Consider the following 17181-nt stretch of genomic DNA (forward strand, 5'->3'; position numbering starts at 1 on the left):
TACAATTATTATAAGAAGCATTATAGAACATATGATTGTACAAAATATATACATAATAAATTAATATATTATTAATATATTCTCTCTTAATATTACCAATATTATAACATGTACATATACTGTATATACTAGATTCTCATGTAGATAACTGTATTAGTTGTTTTCATTTCTCTCATAAAAGCATGTATAGATTACCTTATATATAATAGACCTTTTTTTATAAAAGGCACTACTAAAACATCATTATCATTATATTAAAATAAGAAAATTTTCCGGATATTATTTTTATATACAATGAGCGTTACTTCCTTTTCTTTAAATCTTCAAATCGTTTCATCAAGTCATCGAAATCAATATCATCATTCTCAGGCGGATTTGCAGACGAATCATTATTCTCTGTTGGTACTGCGGGCAAATCCGGGAGTTCATAGTTGTTTATTGGCATTTTAGATCTTGGTTGAGGTTTCGGTTTTTCATCCGACTAAAAAAAGAAATGTACACAGATTATTTATGGAAGGATGGAATTTTATGAGATTACAATAAATTATTTTTTTTAAATAAATGTATATTTTAAACATATATTTAATAAATGATTGATTAAATAATAAATTGTTTGAATAAATATTATCTTTATTTTAATAATTTTGATAATTTACAATAAAATTTTTAAAAACTTATAATTTTACCTGTTTGTTTAAATCAGGTGGAAAATCAGATTGGTATGGTGGTGGCAGATCCTCCTAATTAATAATTTTATACATATTATTATGGATAAATTATTTCATTATCAAATTATTAACTTATTAGTAATAAATAATATTATTTATAAAATTGTTAATAATAAAGACAAATTACTCACGTGTTTATTCGAGTTAGCATTATCCAAAGGTATGTTATATGAAAATGAAGCAGGATTGAAAGGAGTATTCTGATCCTTCTCAATCGAAAGTGGAGACGTTGGAGATACGAATCCTATAGATGAAGCGCCTTTTTCTGAATCCTAGAATATTATGATATATAATACGAAACAATATAGTGACAAAAAATAGATAAAAGATTATTCCTTTATAAATTGTGTCAAATTTGGTTATTTATAAAAATTAGATAATACATTAATGATTTTATAAAAAATGAAAAATTGTTTAAATTACCATATTCGAGTGGGATCCAGGATCGGGCAATAAAGGCGCTTGTGGGAAACCTATAAAGCCAGGTGGATGGGGTATTCCTCCGCTAGCAGTATCTAGATTGTTCCTCAATTCTCCTCCATTGGCTCCTATGTCGATTAACATTGCGTCCTGGGCTTCTGCCATTACTTGTGGATCCGGCTCATAATCCACATTGTAATTTTTGGCTATCTCTATCAAATATTTTTCCACGAGCAATTTCGAAGGAGACTGCACGCTCATCTTATGTTTCAATTTTTCTGATATTGTTTGAATTGCCTCTTCTCGACATGCTTCTGTATATTGTCTTCCATACTTAGATGTCAAAATGTCTGCTATCACTTTGATTTCCTGCACGTCTGTTTGAATACGAGGTGCTGCCCAAAGAATAGTGGATATTGCTTCTGCCAGACCTTCGTCGAGATTTCTGAAAATAATAAAATAATAAATTAAAATTGTATTCATAAATTATATATGTACAGTATGAACCTCAAATAAAATGTTACATATTGATATCTTAAGAATCACTGGATAAAAATATATCATTCACACACAGGTAACAAAAAAAAAAATGTTTTATTATAAAGAATCCTTTGTGTATAATTCCGAAAACTTTCTTAAAAAAAAAAAAAAATAAAATGAAAAAAAGGAAACTTCGAAATTTCAAACAATACCTTATGAAAAAAATAATGCAGATAGATTTTAAAAATCAAGCAATTTTCACTTCAATTTTTTTTTCTAATAAATTTCACTATTTTATTTTAATATATTATTATATTCATATTATTATATTATTATATACTTTTATACATTACTCTTGCAGAATAATTTACGTATATGTATGTACAATATTTTAATAAAAAATAATCTTAAATGTATAATTTCAATTAAAATTGTTTAATTACAGTTAATTATTTAATAATAGTTAATATTGTTAGAATAGTTAATCATTATTCTACATGTATTGTATATGTAGTAATTGTAATTAAACAATTTTATATATATAATATATATACATATAATGTCATATTACAAGATTATGCAATAATTTGACCTGCTAAACCTGGCTGAAACTCACTTCATCTGCTGAATAAGACCAAAACGTGCAAGCAGCAAATCGCAATACATCTCAAGCAGTTCCATTGCCTCCACCATGTAATCCTCACGAATAATGTGCTCCACTCGAATTTTAGCACGCTCTGTTTTGCCAGCAGCAATGTAATCGGCTATCTCGCGACGTGCTTTCTGTGCCAGCTCGGTCTTTTTCTTCTCCAGTAATTTTAGCCGATTAATCGCCAGACGTAAATGTGTCTTTAACTTGGTATAGTTTGGTCCACTTGAGAACATCTTGGACACGTCTCGTCTCAATTGCACCTGCTACCAAATTGTATCATTATAGATATTAACTATATCTCATTATAGATAAAAAACAAATATAAAACATAGATATAAAATATACAGATAAATTTATAGATATAAAAAAATGTAATCTAAAAATTATCGATACAAAATATAAATTAATTTATGGATATAAAATTATAGGTATTAATTACATCATTATATAGAAAAAAGTTACATAATTATATCATTATTTAGGTATAATTTTCTTATGTCGTTTGTGCCTGCTACTCTATCTATATTTTTTTAAGTCACAAAGAAATGTTTTTATTTATACTTATTTTATTCTAAATGTTAAAAGTACATATATAACTAAGATTAATCTAATATATCTTGATATATGTGCGATAACAACCAGTGAACTGATAACAGACCCTTTGACAGTGTAACCTCTTCGTTTATTAGCTAAATGACGAGATGACAAATAATGACAAATCTCGATCTCGGATTACTAGATATTACTATAGTTGCGTTCGAAAATTTATTCCTTTTGGAGTGGAATAGCATTCGATTCAATAACCAATCAGGGTAAAAGAAACAAAAATTTCTTCGTTCTGATTGGTCAGTTGAACGCTGCTCTACTTCCAGGAATCGCATTAGCCAATCGGGAATAGAGAAATCTTTACTCGAAGTGACAGCCAAAGGGCGCATGCGCGCGCCTTGATAAGTCATCGTATGTCTTTTTTTTTTTTTTTAACGCGAACGTCAGACTTGAGAATTCGGCTGATGAGCAGGCCAGGAGCAGAATTGTTGACGCACGTGCGTATGAGAACGTCCGTTTGTAACAAGTTAAGTCAACGAGATGAGTAAAAAGCGGAATCGAGAGCCAGATCCGAATTTCGATGTGAGCGAAGCCTCCACCGAGTCTTGCGAGGAAGCAGGCACTGGTAAAAAAATGCATTTTACATTCGTACACACAAATAGAACTCCTGGTTTTTATAGATCACCTTGTAACCTAACCTAACCCTAACCCCGATTTTATAGATCAATATTTCTAGATCCGAGGATTTTTAAGAAAAAAAATCTGGACCGATCAGCTGCGATCAGGAATGAATAATTCCAATATATTTCATGACTCGTGAATTTGACACTTTGCAAAGCACTTTTGAATTCCCTTAAAAATGTAAAATTAATATAACTAATTTGTGAGTTAAAGTAAAAATTTACTTCGATTTAGAAATAATTTAATTTCAAAATCGTAAATGTTATCTCCTATACCAAAATAACTTTCTCGTAATAACTGTACCAGAAAAATTTTATAGAATGACTATACACAAAAATTCATTGAAATAAAAATTTTAATTCTATAGGACATATCTTCACTTCAACTCGCAAATTAATTGTTAATTTTATATTTTAAAAAACTCCAAGAGTGCTTCACGCAAAGTAACATTCAAAAATTTCGAATTATATTTATTAATTTTTAAGATAATTAATTCGGGTTTAGTTCATTCCTTAATCATATTTCTCTCTTTAGTTTATTGAAGTCTTGTCTTTGTATTTTATACATCTCTTTGAATTATTAGAAAAGTGACTCGAGCAATTTAGAAAAATTCCAAGGATATTTATATATAAACACTATAAAATCATGAATTTAGAAATGTAAGGATGTCAAGAAATTTGAAATCCTATAAATGAATATATATTTTATGATAATGAAAGAAATATATATTAATTTTCAAAATTACAATCCAGAAATTAAAAATTTAAGAATTTTAGCACTTAAAAATTTAGCATTTAAAAATATAATAATATTTAATAAATTAAAACATTTTTCTCCTTTCTCTTTTTCTCTTTCTCTGTTAATAAAATACAGAAAATAACTTTGTAGTGAAATTTACATGGACATTTTACAATATTAATTTTGTTTCAGGTGCAAAATGTTTGCATATAGCAAAGGCTGTCAACCTGAACAAGGTGAAGAAGAATATAAAGAGAACTGGGATAACAAACGAATGTTCCATTTGTAGGAAAATAGAAGTGGACTCCAAAAAATCAGAAGAGACTGTAATTGATATACTTAATATTTGATTGGAACACATAAAAGATATTAAGAAGTCTAATTCCAAGTTATTTTAACTTTCAGTATACCTCTAAGCCATTGTGGATTTGCCTACAATGTGGAGAACAAAGTTGTGGCAAAGAGCACAAACAGCATGTCGTAGAGCATTATAAAAAGCCACATAGTGACTGCCATTATATAGCGACAGACATTCATCATTGGAATGTTTGGTGTTACCAGTGTAAAATTGAACTTCATCCTAATAACAGGTAAATATGTATGTACACACGTTGTGTGTACACATATATAAAGTATGAAATGACAGGAGAATAATTGATTAATAATTATTTAATATTATATAATAATTGATTAATAATTAATTTTGCGTTTATTAAATTTTTTGTTTTTGTCATTTTATGTACAAGAAGTATTAAAGCAAAGTTAAAAGACATATTTTACAAATTAAAATTAAAATTATGTTAGAATAAAATAATATAATTTTGAATAATATTACTATTGATATAAAGCATGTAATAAATTGGATAATAATAGTTAATTTTAAATTTAAAAAAGCTTTCTCAAATGATACATGGATCTCTTTTGGATATCCTACAATAACTTTAGGCTATACAGCCCAAAGTTATTGTAGGATATTCAAAGGTTATTCTAATAATGTTGAAGTTATAATTAATTTAAACTAAAGTTGAGAGAAGACTGTAATATTAAATATATAATAAATTTATTGAAAATATAGAAGAAAATGACTAAATAATTACTGAATTTATATTTCAATATAAATAATAAGTTTTATAATAAAATATAATTACATATAATTAAATACTATGAATTTTTAGGAAAATTTGTAAAGTTCGACTTTTGAAAACTAATGTTAAACTCAAAATATTTTGTTTTGAAATTTGCAGAAATTATTAAAATTTGTATTATTTCTAAATATTATTTAATTTAAGGTTATTATATTGAAATATTTAAGGAAAAAAGTCAATGAAATTTTTGACTAAATCTTATAAAATTGAAGTAAAATATGTATGAAAAATTTTGAATTATAATGAATTTGAAATATATATTATTTTAATCTATGCTAATATTTTCTAATATTTTTCAATTTTTTGATACACTAAAATTTTCTTATATATACTACTTTTGTAATGTAATAGATAATAAAAATTTTATGTGTGTGTGTGTGTCTTCTTAATATAAAAAATATTTATTTTTACATTTTTATAGATATATATTATGTTTTTTCTATTTTTTTAGTAAAAAGCTGTTAGAAACTGTTGAGTTTATCAAGAAATGTGCCACTACACCATTAATATCACAACAATTAAAAACATCAGCAATCCAATGTCAAACAGAGATAATAACTGATGTGCAGGAGAAAGAAAAACATAAAATATTAAACAATCTTCCTAAAGTTGGGGTATGTAAATTGTATTATTTATTTTTTATTTCATTTTTTTCTAGATTGCTTTTTCTAGAAATAGATGCTTTTTTAAGGGAATTTTTATAATTTTTTTTTAAATGTATAAAAAATTAATAATGTATAATGTATGCGTACAAAAGAATATACATATAATAACATTGAATAATAATATTTAAATAGTACAATAAAACAAAACTCATACATAATGATATATAAGTAACAAGAGTGAGAAGAGAAAGAAAGAGAGAGAGAGAGAGAAAAAGTATATAATAATATTTATATGGAAACATTTTCTTAATGCATAGGGGTTAGCAAATCTAGGAAACACCTGCTTCTTCAATGCTGTGCTTCAGTGTCTAGCACAGACTCCTTATCTAATGAAGGTGCTGGACGATCTGCGTTTACCTGGGCAGAAATTTGTCTTGCCAGGTGGAAAGCATAAGCCTTTTGATGCAGAAGAGGAAGTAGAACTTGTATGTAATTAAGATTTTTAAAATTATTTATTTTATTTTTTTTTATCTCAAGGAAAAACAAGAAAATACATCAGTATTAATGTCAGATTTGCTCTATAAAATATTGTAGTTTATTTTTATTGTTTTTGTTTACTTTATGAGTAATCTTTTTTGTTTTATTTGACTTACAGCCACCGATTGAGGGAACCTTGGAGCGATGGGGCAGTTTTACATCAGTTCTCTGTGAAACTCTATCGAAAATGCAGAACACTAATGGCTATCAAACGTATACACCTCTGAATCTCCTTTGTAAGCTTAGGAAAAAAACTACGCAATGCGTTGACGGAGGACAGCACGACTCGCACGAATTACTCCGACATTTGCTGGAAATAGTTCGGAATGAGGATCTTCGAGTAAATTATATTATAATATATAAATATTATTAAAATATATAAATACTATATATAAATATTTTTTAATAATAATTAATATTAATAATGTTACTAGGATTGATTTTTTTTTACTTTTTAGAATAAATTTTAGAAAAAAATTTTATATTTAAAGTAATGTCAGATTATGATAGCTAATTTAATAAATATATCTATTCTGCTTTGTGAAAAAGTTAAGAAATCTCTCTTAAAAAGAAATTTTTAAATGGCCATAATTTTGTCGCAAATTGAGATCAATAATAAAGAATTGTAAAACTTGAAATTTCTACTTTATAATCTTTTAATTCTGATTTCAATTAGCTTTATTTTTTATAAAGTTACATAATGAAAAAAACGACACTCAGCAACTCAAATTTTTTTTTAATTATTAATAAATTAGTTAAGAATATTAAATGAAAAAAATATGGTGTAATTTTATTAAATGTATTTTGAAGAGGCTTTTTTAATGTTTATTATATAATAATTTATTCAATAATTACATGTGCTTAAAATAAGTCGATTTTATTGTAATAGGAAATAACTGTGAAAAAAGTGGTATAACAATCATTAAAAAAACAAATTAAAGATTCTACAAAAATAAAAATTTTATATATTACAAATTTAATTAAAATTTCTGTACACTCTGTAGAGATACCAGATCATAATTCTAAAGGAGGTAGGCTTGAGCGAGAAAACAAAACCAGACTGTGTAGAGAAGAGTCTAAAGTCTCGCATAAAATTCTATGGCAACCAAGCTAGCACACGACTACTGGGACCAGAAGCGGTATTTCGTGGCGTGTTGGTGTCCACTCTACAGTGTCTAGACTGTCATCATTCGTCGCAACGGACTGAGCCATTCCTAGACCTGAGCCTGCCCGTCACAGCAGACAAACCACAGCCTCCACTCTTGAAGTAAAGAAAAAGTTCCTTATTTTTTCCGTATACGATAATTAATTTTTTAAACTTACAAATTAGTATATTATAATTCTAATATAGAAGGAAGAACAGTGAAATTGAAACTTCCGATATAAACATTCAGCAACGCGATTATCAAGCTCTCGACACACCTTGGAAACAGTTAAAAAAAGAGAAGAAGGCAGCCAGGAAAAACCGAAAGAATAAAAGGCATGAGAATCATAACAATTATATGTTAAAAGATTCGAATAATCATACGGAAGAAAATAATGACAACATTCCGAAGTCAGGTATAATTTTCTTTAGCTCTGATTAACAATATGATTAGCCTAATTAGTCTCGAGACTGCTTATACGATACAAAAATCAATTTAAAAATTGCAATTCTGGTATAGTCCATAAAAGTTAGCTATTTAAAAATTTATGTTCTTTTTGTATAAAATTTTGTACAAAAAAAATTTTATCTCCAGAGGAGAGTGACGCTGACGTAGAGGACAACATCGAAGTGGATCAGTCTCATCCGGAAATCGGAGAGTCCGGATATAGTTCGGAGAAAGCGTCTGCCGTTACTAGTCCTATATCACTTACCGATCCTCACCATCATCATCCAAGCAACGACTTCAATAACGATAGCAACAATCTGACCAGTCTGGAAGACGGTAATCTGGGTAACAATGCGGACATAACGCAAATTAGACATCTGGTGAACATTAACGTGTTAAATAGTCCTAGTCCAACCGATGTATCGATGACAGACTTGACTCAAATCAAAATACTGTCAGAGAAAAGCGACAGGAATGTCGGCTCAGTCAGCTCCGAGAACGAAGCTACAGCGTTATCTACCTCCATGATTCCCAATTCCGATGTCACAAGCCCCGAAGCGCCCACTGCAAGTTTAAGCAGCTCCGTCGCTTCTAAGGAAAGCCCCACTAGTCCCGTTAATAATACTGAAAGGTTGTATATTCAGATGTTCTAATTTTACACACATATGTTATATACATATATACATATATTTTAATTTCTGAAAATTTATTTTTGTGAAATTTGACATTTAAAATTCTTAAATTTTAAATTTTGTTTTATTTTAACTTGAATTTTTAAAGTAAATTAACACATCAAATATGAATTTTTTGAATATTTATTTAAATATTTTAAAAAATTATTGAAATATATACAGAATGTCCCCGAATTGGCGGCTCAACTCTCGTGGGTAGATAGAGCGTGTTAAACTGAAGAGAAAAATCTAATATTATTTTACTAAATTCGCAATAATTAATGAGATATAAATTAATAAAGATGGGCCAAAACGTGCCAGGATAAGCGCGCGGCACGAAGAAACTTCCTACTTGTTATTTGATACTAGGCGCGCGGCGAGACAGTAGGCGGAGCGCTCTACAAAGGACGTACAAAGGGCGTACTGAAAGAGACACGTACAGTGCGTTCTGCATTTATGTCTTGCCGCGCGCCTAGTATCAAGTAACAACTGGAAGGTTTCTTCGCGCCGCGCGCTTATACTGGCACAGATTGGCCGATCTTTATTAATTTATATCTCATTAATTATTGCGAATTTAGCAAAATGATGTAAGATTTTTTTCTTTAGTTTAACACGCTCTATCTACCCACGATAGTTGATCCGCCAATTCGGGGACACCCTGTATATATATATATATATATATATATATATATATATATATATATATATATATATATATAGTTTTTTAATTAAAAATTTATTTAAATATATTATACTTTTTAACATTCATTTTTGACAAAATTTAGGATTCTGCATTATGCATATATTTAAAAATTCGAGATTTCTAGAATAATTATCTGCATAAGCATGATATTGATAAGCATGATATTTTTTCAGACTGGATGGTGTCGAGACATGGATGGAAACTACTACTCTATCTAAGTGCAATAGAAAGAAATACAATAATGGAACGTCTAACGGTGATGACCTTGAAGAACTGGACATATTTGAATTTGGCGATATAATGACAGGGATGTCCAGATTGGGAATTTCTGAACATCAATCGTCTGGCAGGTACACAACTAAAGAAGGCGAATGTTCTGTGGAGTCATGTTTAAATCAATTTACTGCACTGGAACTGATGACGGGAAGCAACAAAGTCGTATGCGAGGCGTGCACAGCTCGTGAGAAAAAGGTAATAAAGGGAAAAATTTTTTAAAAATACTTTTCAAAATTTTTAAAGAATAATCAAAGGCTATAACCGGATAAGCATATTAAAAGTGCCCTCGACGAGTTTTCAAATAATATTTGACTTGTCATTTCCTCATTGTAAAAAAAAAAATTTCCTCAAAATTTCAGCTCCTTAACTTTATTATTTTCTGAGTTATCGAGAAAAAACGTCATTTTCAATTTTTATTTTTCTTTTCTGTAAATATTTGAGATGATTCCATATCGATTTTTTTCTGAATATTTATGAACAAAGAACACAAAAAAAATATTTTTTCATTAATCTCGAATAAAAGCTCGATTTAAAAAAAAAGAATTAAGAAATTAAGAAATGGCTTTTTTATGTTTCTTTCGAGGTCCAATCACCAAACTTTTATAGAATACTCTTTTTATATGTCTCAATACTCTTAATTTTGTTCAATTTTTTCAAGTTTGTGCAACATGATGAAAAAAATCTTTTTTTAAATTATTTTTTGATAATAGGATAATAGGATATGAGGATAATAATGATAATAGTAATAATAATAATTGTAATAGTTATAATTATACTGCAGGATAGAAATATTTTTTATGTAAAAACAATTTACAAGTTTATTTAAAAGTTGTATTTATGAAAATTGTTTTTGCATAAAAAATATTTGCATTTTGTAGTGTAATTATAACTATTACAATTATTATAATTACTATTATAATTATTACAAGAAAAATAAATAATTTCCATTCTATTATAAAAAAATTTTTATTTTTTTTTTTTACCACGTTGCACCAACTCTAAAAATTAAAAAAATTTGAGATATATAAAAAGAATATTCTCTAAAAATTTGACGATTGAACTACGAAAAGAACATGTTAAAAAGGCCATTTCTTAATTTTAGTCTTTTTTAAAAAATCGAGTTTTTATTCGGGCTAATGAAAAAATATTTTTATTGTGTCTTTCGTTGATAAAAGTTCAGAAAAAAATCGATATGGAATTATCTCAAATATTTACAGAAAAGAAAAATAAAAACTAAAAATGACGTTTTTCTCAATAACTTAGAAAATAATACACTTAGGGAGCTGAAATTTTGAGGAAAATTAATTTTTTTTACAATGAGGAAATGACAGGCCAAGTATTATTTGAAAACTCGTCGGAGGCACTTTTTGTATGCTTATCCGGCTATAGTCTTCTCGTCATGGGCAAGGGTCAATAATTTCACTCTAATTTTTCTTTTTTCTCTTTTTTTCAGACTCAAGAAAATTCGTCGAAAATGGTATGCACTTCGAGTACCAAGCAATATCTCATCTCTCAAGTACCTCCAGTATTGATATTGCATCTAAAGAGGTTTCAAACGCAGAGAGTTGGTTTTAGGAAAGTTCTCAAGCACGTGTCATTTCCAATGTTATTGAACTTAGCGCCTGTTTGCACGGATTATAAAAAACCTCGACTTTATGCTCTTTATGGGGTCGTCGAGCACAGTGGAACCGTTCATGGTGGTCACTACGTTGCTTATGTCAAGGTAGATCTTTTTTATCTCTCTCTCTCTCTCTCTCTCTCTCTCTCTCTCTCTCTCTCTCTCTCTCTCTCTCTCTCTCTCTCTCTCTCTCCTCTCTCCTCTCTCCTCTCTCTCTCTCTCTCTCCCCTCTCCTCTCCTCTCCCTCCCCTCTCCCTCTCCTCTCTCTCTCTCTCTCTCCTCTCTCTCTCTCTCTCTCTCTCTCTCTCTCTCTCTCTCTCTCCTCTCTCCTCTCCCCTCTCCCTCTCCCTCCTCCCTCTCCCTCTCCTCTCCCCTCCTCTCTCCTCTCTTCTTCCTCCCCCTCCCCCTTCCTCCCCCCCTCCCCCTCCTCCCCTATTTCCTCCCCTTCTCCCCTTCTCCCCTTTCCTCCCCTCCTCTCTCCCCTCCTAACCATCCCCTCCCCCCATTTCCCTCACACCCCCCATTTCCCTCCCCCTCTCTCCCCCTCCTCATCTATCCCCCCTCCTCTCCCCTATCCCCTCTCTCCCTCTCCCCCTATCTCCCCTCTCTCCCCTCTCTCTTTCGGCTATCAAAATTTAAAACTTTAAAATAGAAGAATGTTTTCAGATTTTACTTATATTAATATATAATAAATAATAAAACATGTGGTATTTAAAGTATAATAATTAATAGTAAAAAGACAACAATTTTAATGATATGTAAGATTTCTTTATTGAATTACATGGAATTATTAAGGATGTATTATTAATTTGAACAAGTTTTTTTTATTATATAGATAATATATATGTGTATATATATATATATATATATATATATATATATATATATATATATAAATATAAATATATATAAATTTCAGCTTTTCCAAAAAATAAGGTACTATATATATAGTGTCTATTTTTTGGAAAAGCTGAAATTTGCAGAAAATTTAAAAAATCATGGAATTCTAATAGAACTTATTTATTAGAAACTAAAAAAATTGTGGACAAAAAAACATTGCCATTATTTCTTTATAATATTTTTTAAAATAAACATTAGTATTATATTTTTTTTCTTATAATTAATTATAGAATAGAAAATATAAGAATGAACATTTCAGAATAAAATTTTCAAACTATATTTAGCAAGATAATATTGAAAAAATATATATATATATTTTTAACAAATTATATATAATTATATATAATTTAGCAAAATAATAAGATTTTTTTGTTCAGTTTAACACGCTCTATCTACCGACGAGAGTTGATCCGCCAATTCGGGGATACCCTGTATATGTATATATATATATATATATATATATATATATATATATATATATACATATACAAGGTGTTTTATTTTAAGTGATGTCAATTATCTTGCGAATCGATGATTTTATTGAAAAATGTTTCAAACAAAAGTTGCATGGTTTGAAAGAGGACACATGATGGAAATGTGGACTTGACCTTGAGTGACCTTGTCAAAATCAGGTCAAGGTCATTAATGTTTTTTTAAATGAAAACCTCTATTTTTTATTACATATTCTTATAGCTTATCTCGAGAGCTTTCCGAAACACTATAATAAAGTTACGTTTCATTGAGTACTTTCCGAGTACTTTATAAAGCTTCAAAGTTGCAATATTTTGACATAAAATACAAGATATCTCGTAAAATATTTATTTTTCGATTATCTTACCCTAATACTTTTATGCACAGAATAATGAGACGAATCAATTGGTGTAATTAAAACACATAGTTATCTTCAAGAAAAAATCTGAATTTGCAACTAGCAGTTACACATTTTTACTTTAACATAATTATTTTATATATTTTATATATATATATATATATATATATATATATATATATATACACATATAAAATATATAAAATATCTGAAAAATACGTAAATATAAAGAAAAACGTAAAATTACATAATTTAAGGCTATAAATACTTAATGCTAATAAAATTTGCAATGTGAATCAAAATGTAAGAGATGCAGTCTGGTAGGCTATTTTTCAAACTTCGGCTCTTATTTGTCTTTTTACTTCTTATATCTTCTCTTCTTTTTATTTTAGTCATTCTTTTATGTTAATTTATATTTCTTTCTTTAATATAATGAAAAACATTATTATTTTGATTAAAAATAAAATTATATTTGAAAATATACTTTTTTAAATTTTAATTATTTCTTTGTAGGAATTTTTGAAAATTTTTGCATTATTATATTATATTTTTTAAAATTTTATCATATTGGACAAGATTTCATACATTGCGTTTAGATTAGTATAATTAATTGCACATGAAATTTTTTACGTTTCCGTTTTCAAAGAAGAATTATACATATGTAATTTAAATAAAATCTAAGTAATTAAATAACAAATACAAAATAAATGATTGCTATAAAGATTAATAAAAAGTTAAGAAATATCTATATTACATTTAAGATAAGTTAAGAATAAGGACAAAAGGCTGAAGATGTTAAAACTATAATTTTAATTGTATAATTTACTGAAAAACTTTTAAAAGCTGTTATTAATTTTGAAATTATTTGAATTGTGAGCAGACAAGATTGCCATTACCACCAGATGATCATCGATGGAATTTCCTTCCCAAGGATAAGGATCCTAAAGCAGATGACAAATCAAATAGTACCAGTTCGGATTCGGAAGGAGAGGAAGCATCGGCGAAAGCCCCTGGTGTTGTAGAACCACCACCTGGAAGATGGTATTATGTATCAGATTCTCGGTAAGAATTTTACTGTATCAAAGAAACATGCCAAGCTTTGTCGCGTACATCAAATCTGAATTATAATGTGTAGCTTAAAAGAGTATTAATAGGCATTTTTTCCAAAAATAAGACTCAAAAATTATAGATTTTTGAAAACTCAAAATTCTGAAATCAATATAGTTTGTACAAAAAAAAGATTTCAGAATTAACATGAAAATATCCCATGACAACCATCACATCTTTGGGTATTGAATTTTACTGTTGAAATTTCGATCTCCTAATCCCTTTTTCCCTTTTCGTGCCTCCTCCGACTTTTCCATTCCTTTATCTTCTACAATGAATTTTTCTGAATTTTAATGAAATCACAATAAAAAAACGTCAATTGATATTTTTTTTCTTTTTTCTCATAATTTCAAAATGAAGTTAAAGGGGTCTTTTGAAGAAAAAAGTGATTTTGATTATATTTGTGAATCTCTTGGAAGAAGAAACTAATTGTAAGAAAAAAAATTTTGATTTCATTTATATACTTATAGATAATTTAAAGATCTTTAAAAAAAGTTAAAATTATTATCAAAATTATTATATCGATAGCAATATTAATATCAAAATTATATTACTTTTTTATATTTTAATATTAAAAAATGTAAATTTTTAACGGTAATGATAACCAATTTTTAAAATCAATAACGAGTTATTATAAAAAATCAATAACATATAACAATAACGATTACTTTTATAAAATACTATAAAATATTTTTCTAACTTTACTTATTTTAATTTTCTTCGGCATTAATTCTCAGCTTTTTATTACAGAGTATCGGAAGTAGATGAGAATACGGTGTTACAAAGTCAAGCATATCTCTTATTCTATGAAAGGATTCTCTGATTCAATAGAACGAAACAGAACAAATCTGAAAATCGAAGTAGTCAATCGCATTTCTGGCTTTCTAGCAAAAAGAAAACGAATTTTTAATGAAAATCTGAATTCTACAATTTTTTATATTATATTGCATGTTATTGGATACATAAGGTATGTAACTAATGCCTATAATTTTATTGAATGTATGTACATTACAAGAAAAAGAATTAGAAACTAATAGAAATATTGAAAACTAAGTTGTTTCTTAAGCCTAGAGATAAATGTATTAATTATCCACGAGAAGTGTTTTTTTACAAACTTTTATAGAAATTTTAATTAATTAATAGAAATTTAAAATTTAAGATTTTTTAATTCCCAAATTTATATATAGATTTTAATAACGCAAGTCGGAATTATTTTGCAACATTATTCTTTTTTTCTCTTTCTCTTAATATTGAATTAATCTACAGCATACGTAATGTTATACCGATTTCGATCTCTAGTTTTTATAAGAGCAATCTATAAAAATAATGAAATAAGAAAATAAATTTTTTTATATGTATAATATGTATAATAAATTTATTATATGTTATATGTAAACTGTACAAAATAATTCCGATTTATGATATATTATTTCTTCATACTTCTGAGTTATAAAATACATGAAATTTGAAATGTTTGAAACTTACACTAGAATATTTCATAGGTAGATATATTATTACGTTTTACACATATATTGATTTTTATGGGAGTGATTTGAGAATGGAAAATTAAATATCTTGAGACAGTTCAATTTATTGGCTGTGAAAAAAGTTCGTGCTGCTTTGTAGGCAAAAATAAAATTTTTGTATCTTGAAATTGATTTAACATATTGATTATTTTGTTCAATGATTACTGGCAGGTGTTCATGATTCCGCGTAAAATTTTTAGGATTTACCAGCAAAATATTGGTTTAATATTTCTTGATATCTTCCAGAATTGATTTCTTTTCCATCTAAATTGTTTTGCAAGGCTCAGAACAAATGATAATTTGTATGTACAAATTCATATATCAATATATTTTGTTTTCTTACACTCAGATCGATGCCAAATAAAATCGTAAAATACACTCAATGTAAAATACAATCAATTTAAGTTTTTACTTTTGTAAAATGTCAAGTGTTACTTCTCAAGTGGTACACAGAAATTATAACGGGTGATCATTTGAATTGTGTAGTGAATGGATATTATTTCATAACAAGTAGACCGAATAAAATAAATAAATAAACGCCATTTTGTAGAGGAGACTTGTTATTTTTATTACTAAGTGTGAAAAAATAATATGTATTTTAACACTTTTAATAAGTAATACACATTATAAAAAAAGGGCAAAATTTGCTTACGCAAATCAATATTTTCAAGATGTCTATCGAAATCAATAGAAAACTGCCATTTTACGAAAATTTTGAAATACAAATAAAAAAATTAAATAAAATTCTTATTCTAATCTAAAAAAATTTCTTATTAAAAAAAATTTTATTTAAAAAAATTTGGTAAATATTCACATAAGGTCACCCCTTTCAGAAGTCAATGACCTTGACATATGTTGTCAAGGTCACTGTCCTGAGTAACACTTAAAAGGTTTTAGCCGTCGCTCGTTGTTTACTAAAAAGTTATAAAAATTTTTTTAAATTGACGTTTTTTCCCAATTATTTTATCAAATACTGGAAATTAAAAAAAAATGTTTCAAATAAAAGTTGTAGGTCTCTTCAAAATACACATTTTATATCCTATCCATTTTTATTATACGAGTGATAGTTTTCGAGAAAAACAACGATAAAGACTCTAAACCTTATACAATATTAATTATAACATAATATATAATATAGTCCTACTGCATCCACGCATACACTTTCTTCACATATACTTTCTTACCCACACAACAAATTGGTTGGGTTAGGTTATTTTTTTTGGAAGTGGAGCTCCCCGCAAGGGCGCAGAACCCACTATGCCCGCGCATAGACTTTCTATGCGTGAAAAGTGTATGCGTGGATACAGTAGGTTCCGCCCCCCTGCGGGGGGCTCCACTTCTAAAAAAAATAACCTAACCCAACCCATTTGTTGTATGGGTAGGAAAGTGTATGCGCGGATACAGTGAGACTATATTATATATGATAC

At 27.9% G+C, this 17181-nt stretch overlaps 2 protein-coding genes across 6 annotated transcripts; one reads left to right on the forward strand and one right to left on the reverse strand.

The window, feature by feature from the left end:
* Positions 1-4: 4 nt before the first annotated feature.
* Positions 5-3029, reverse strand: LOC140673704 (IST1 homolog). Of its 5 annotated transcripts, none has more exons than XM_072906809.1 (6): positions 2939-3029; positions 2245-2540; positions 1152-1593; positions 860-1000; positions 687-740; positions 5-481 (listed from the first exon to the last, which is right to left on the reverse strand). In XM_072906809.1, the coding sequence occupies exons 2-6, from the start codon at positions 2511-2513 to the stop codon at positions 302-304; spliced, it is 1086 nt and encodes a 361-aa protein (XP_072762910.1). In that variant the 5' UTR covers positions 2514-2540; positions 2939-3029; the 3' UTR covers positions 5-301. The 5 variants fall into 5 exon arrangements, with proteins under 5 accessions (XP_072762910.1, XP_072762912.1, XP_072762911.1 ...); XM_072906811.1 differs by having other exon boundaries at positions 2245-2543; positions 2939-3016; XM_072906810.1 differs by having other exon boundaries at positions 2245-2543; positions 2920-3006.
* Positions 3030-3267: 238 nt separating this feature from the next.
* LOC140673703 (ubiquitin carboxyl-terminal hydrolase 16/45-like) lies at positions 3268-16308 on the forward strand. Its single transcript, XM_072906808.1, has 13 exons — positions 3268-3451; positions 4438-4571; positions 4651-4835; positions 5842-6004; positions 6313-6480; positions 6651-6872; positions 7537-7799; positions 7884-8092; positions 8272-8755; positions 9672-9969; positions 11228-11497; positions 14002-14183; positions 14979-16308. The coding sequence occupies exons 1-13, from the start codon at positions 3367-3369 to the stop codon at positions 15049-15051; spliced, it is 2736 nt and encodes a 911-aa protein (XP_072762909.1). The 5' UTR covers positions 3268-3366; the 3' UTR covers positions 15052-16308.
* Positions 16309-17181: the final 873 nt, after the last annotated feature.

Source organism: Anoplolepis gracilipes, chromosome 15, assembly GCF_047496725.1.
Source record: "Anoplolepis gracilipes chromosome 15, ASM4749672v1, whole genome shotgun sequence".
Lineage (NCBI taxonomy): Eukaryota > Metazoa > Arthropoda > Insecta > Hymenoptera > Formicidae > Anoplolepis > Anoplolepis gracilipes.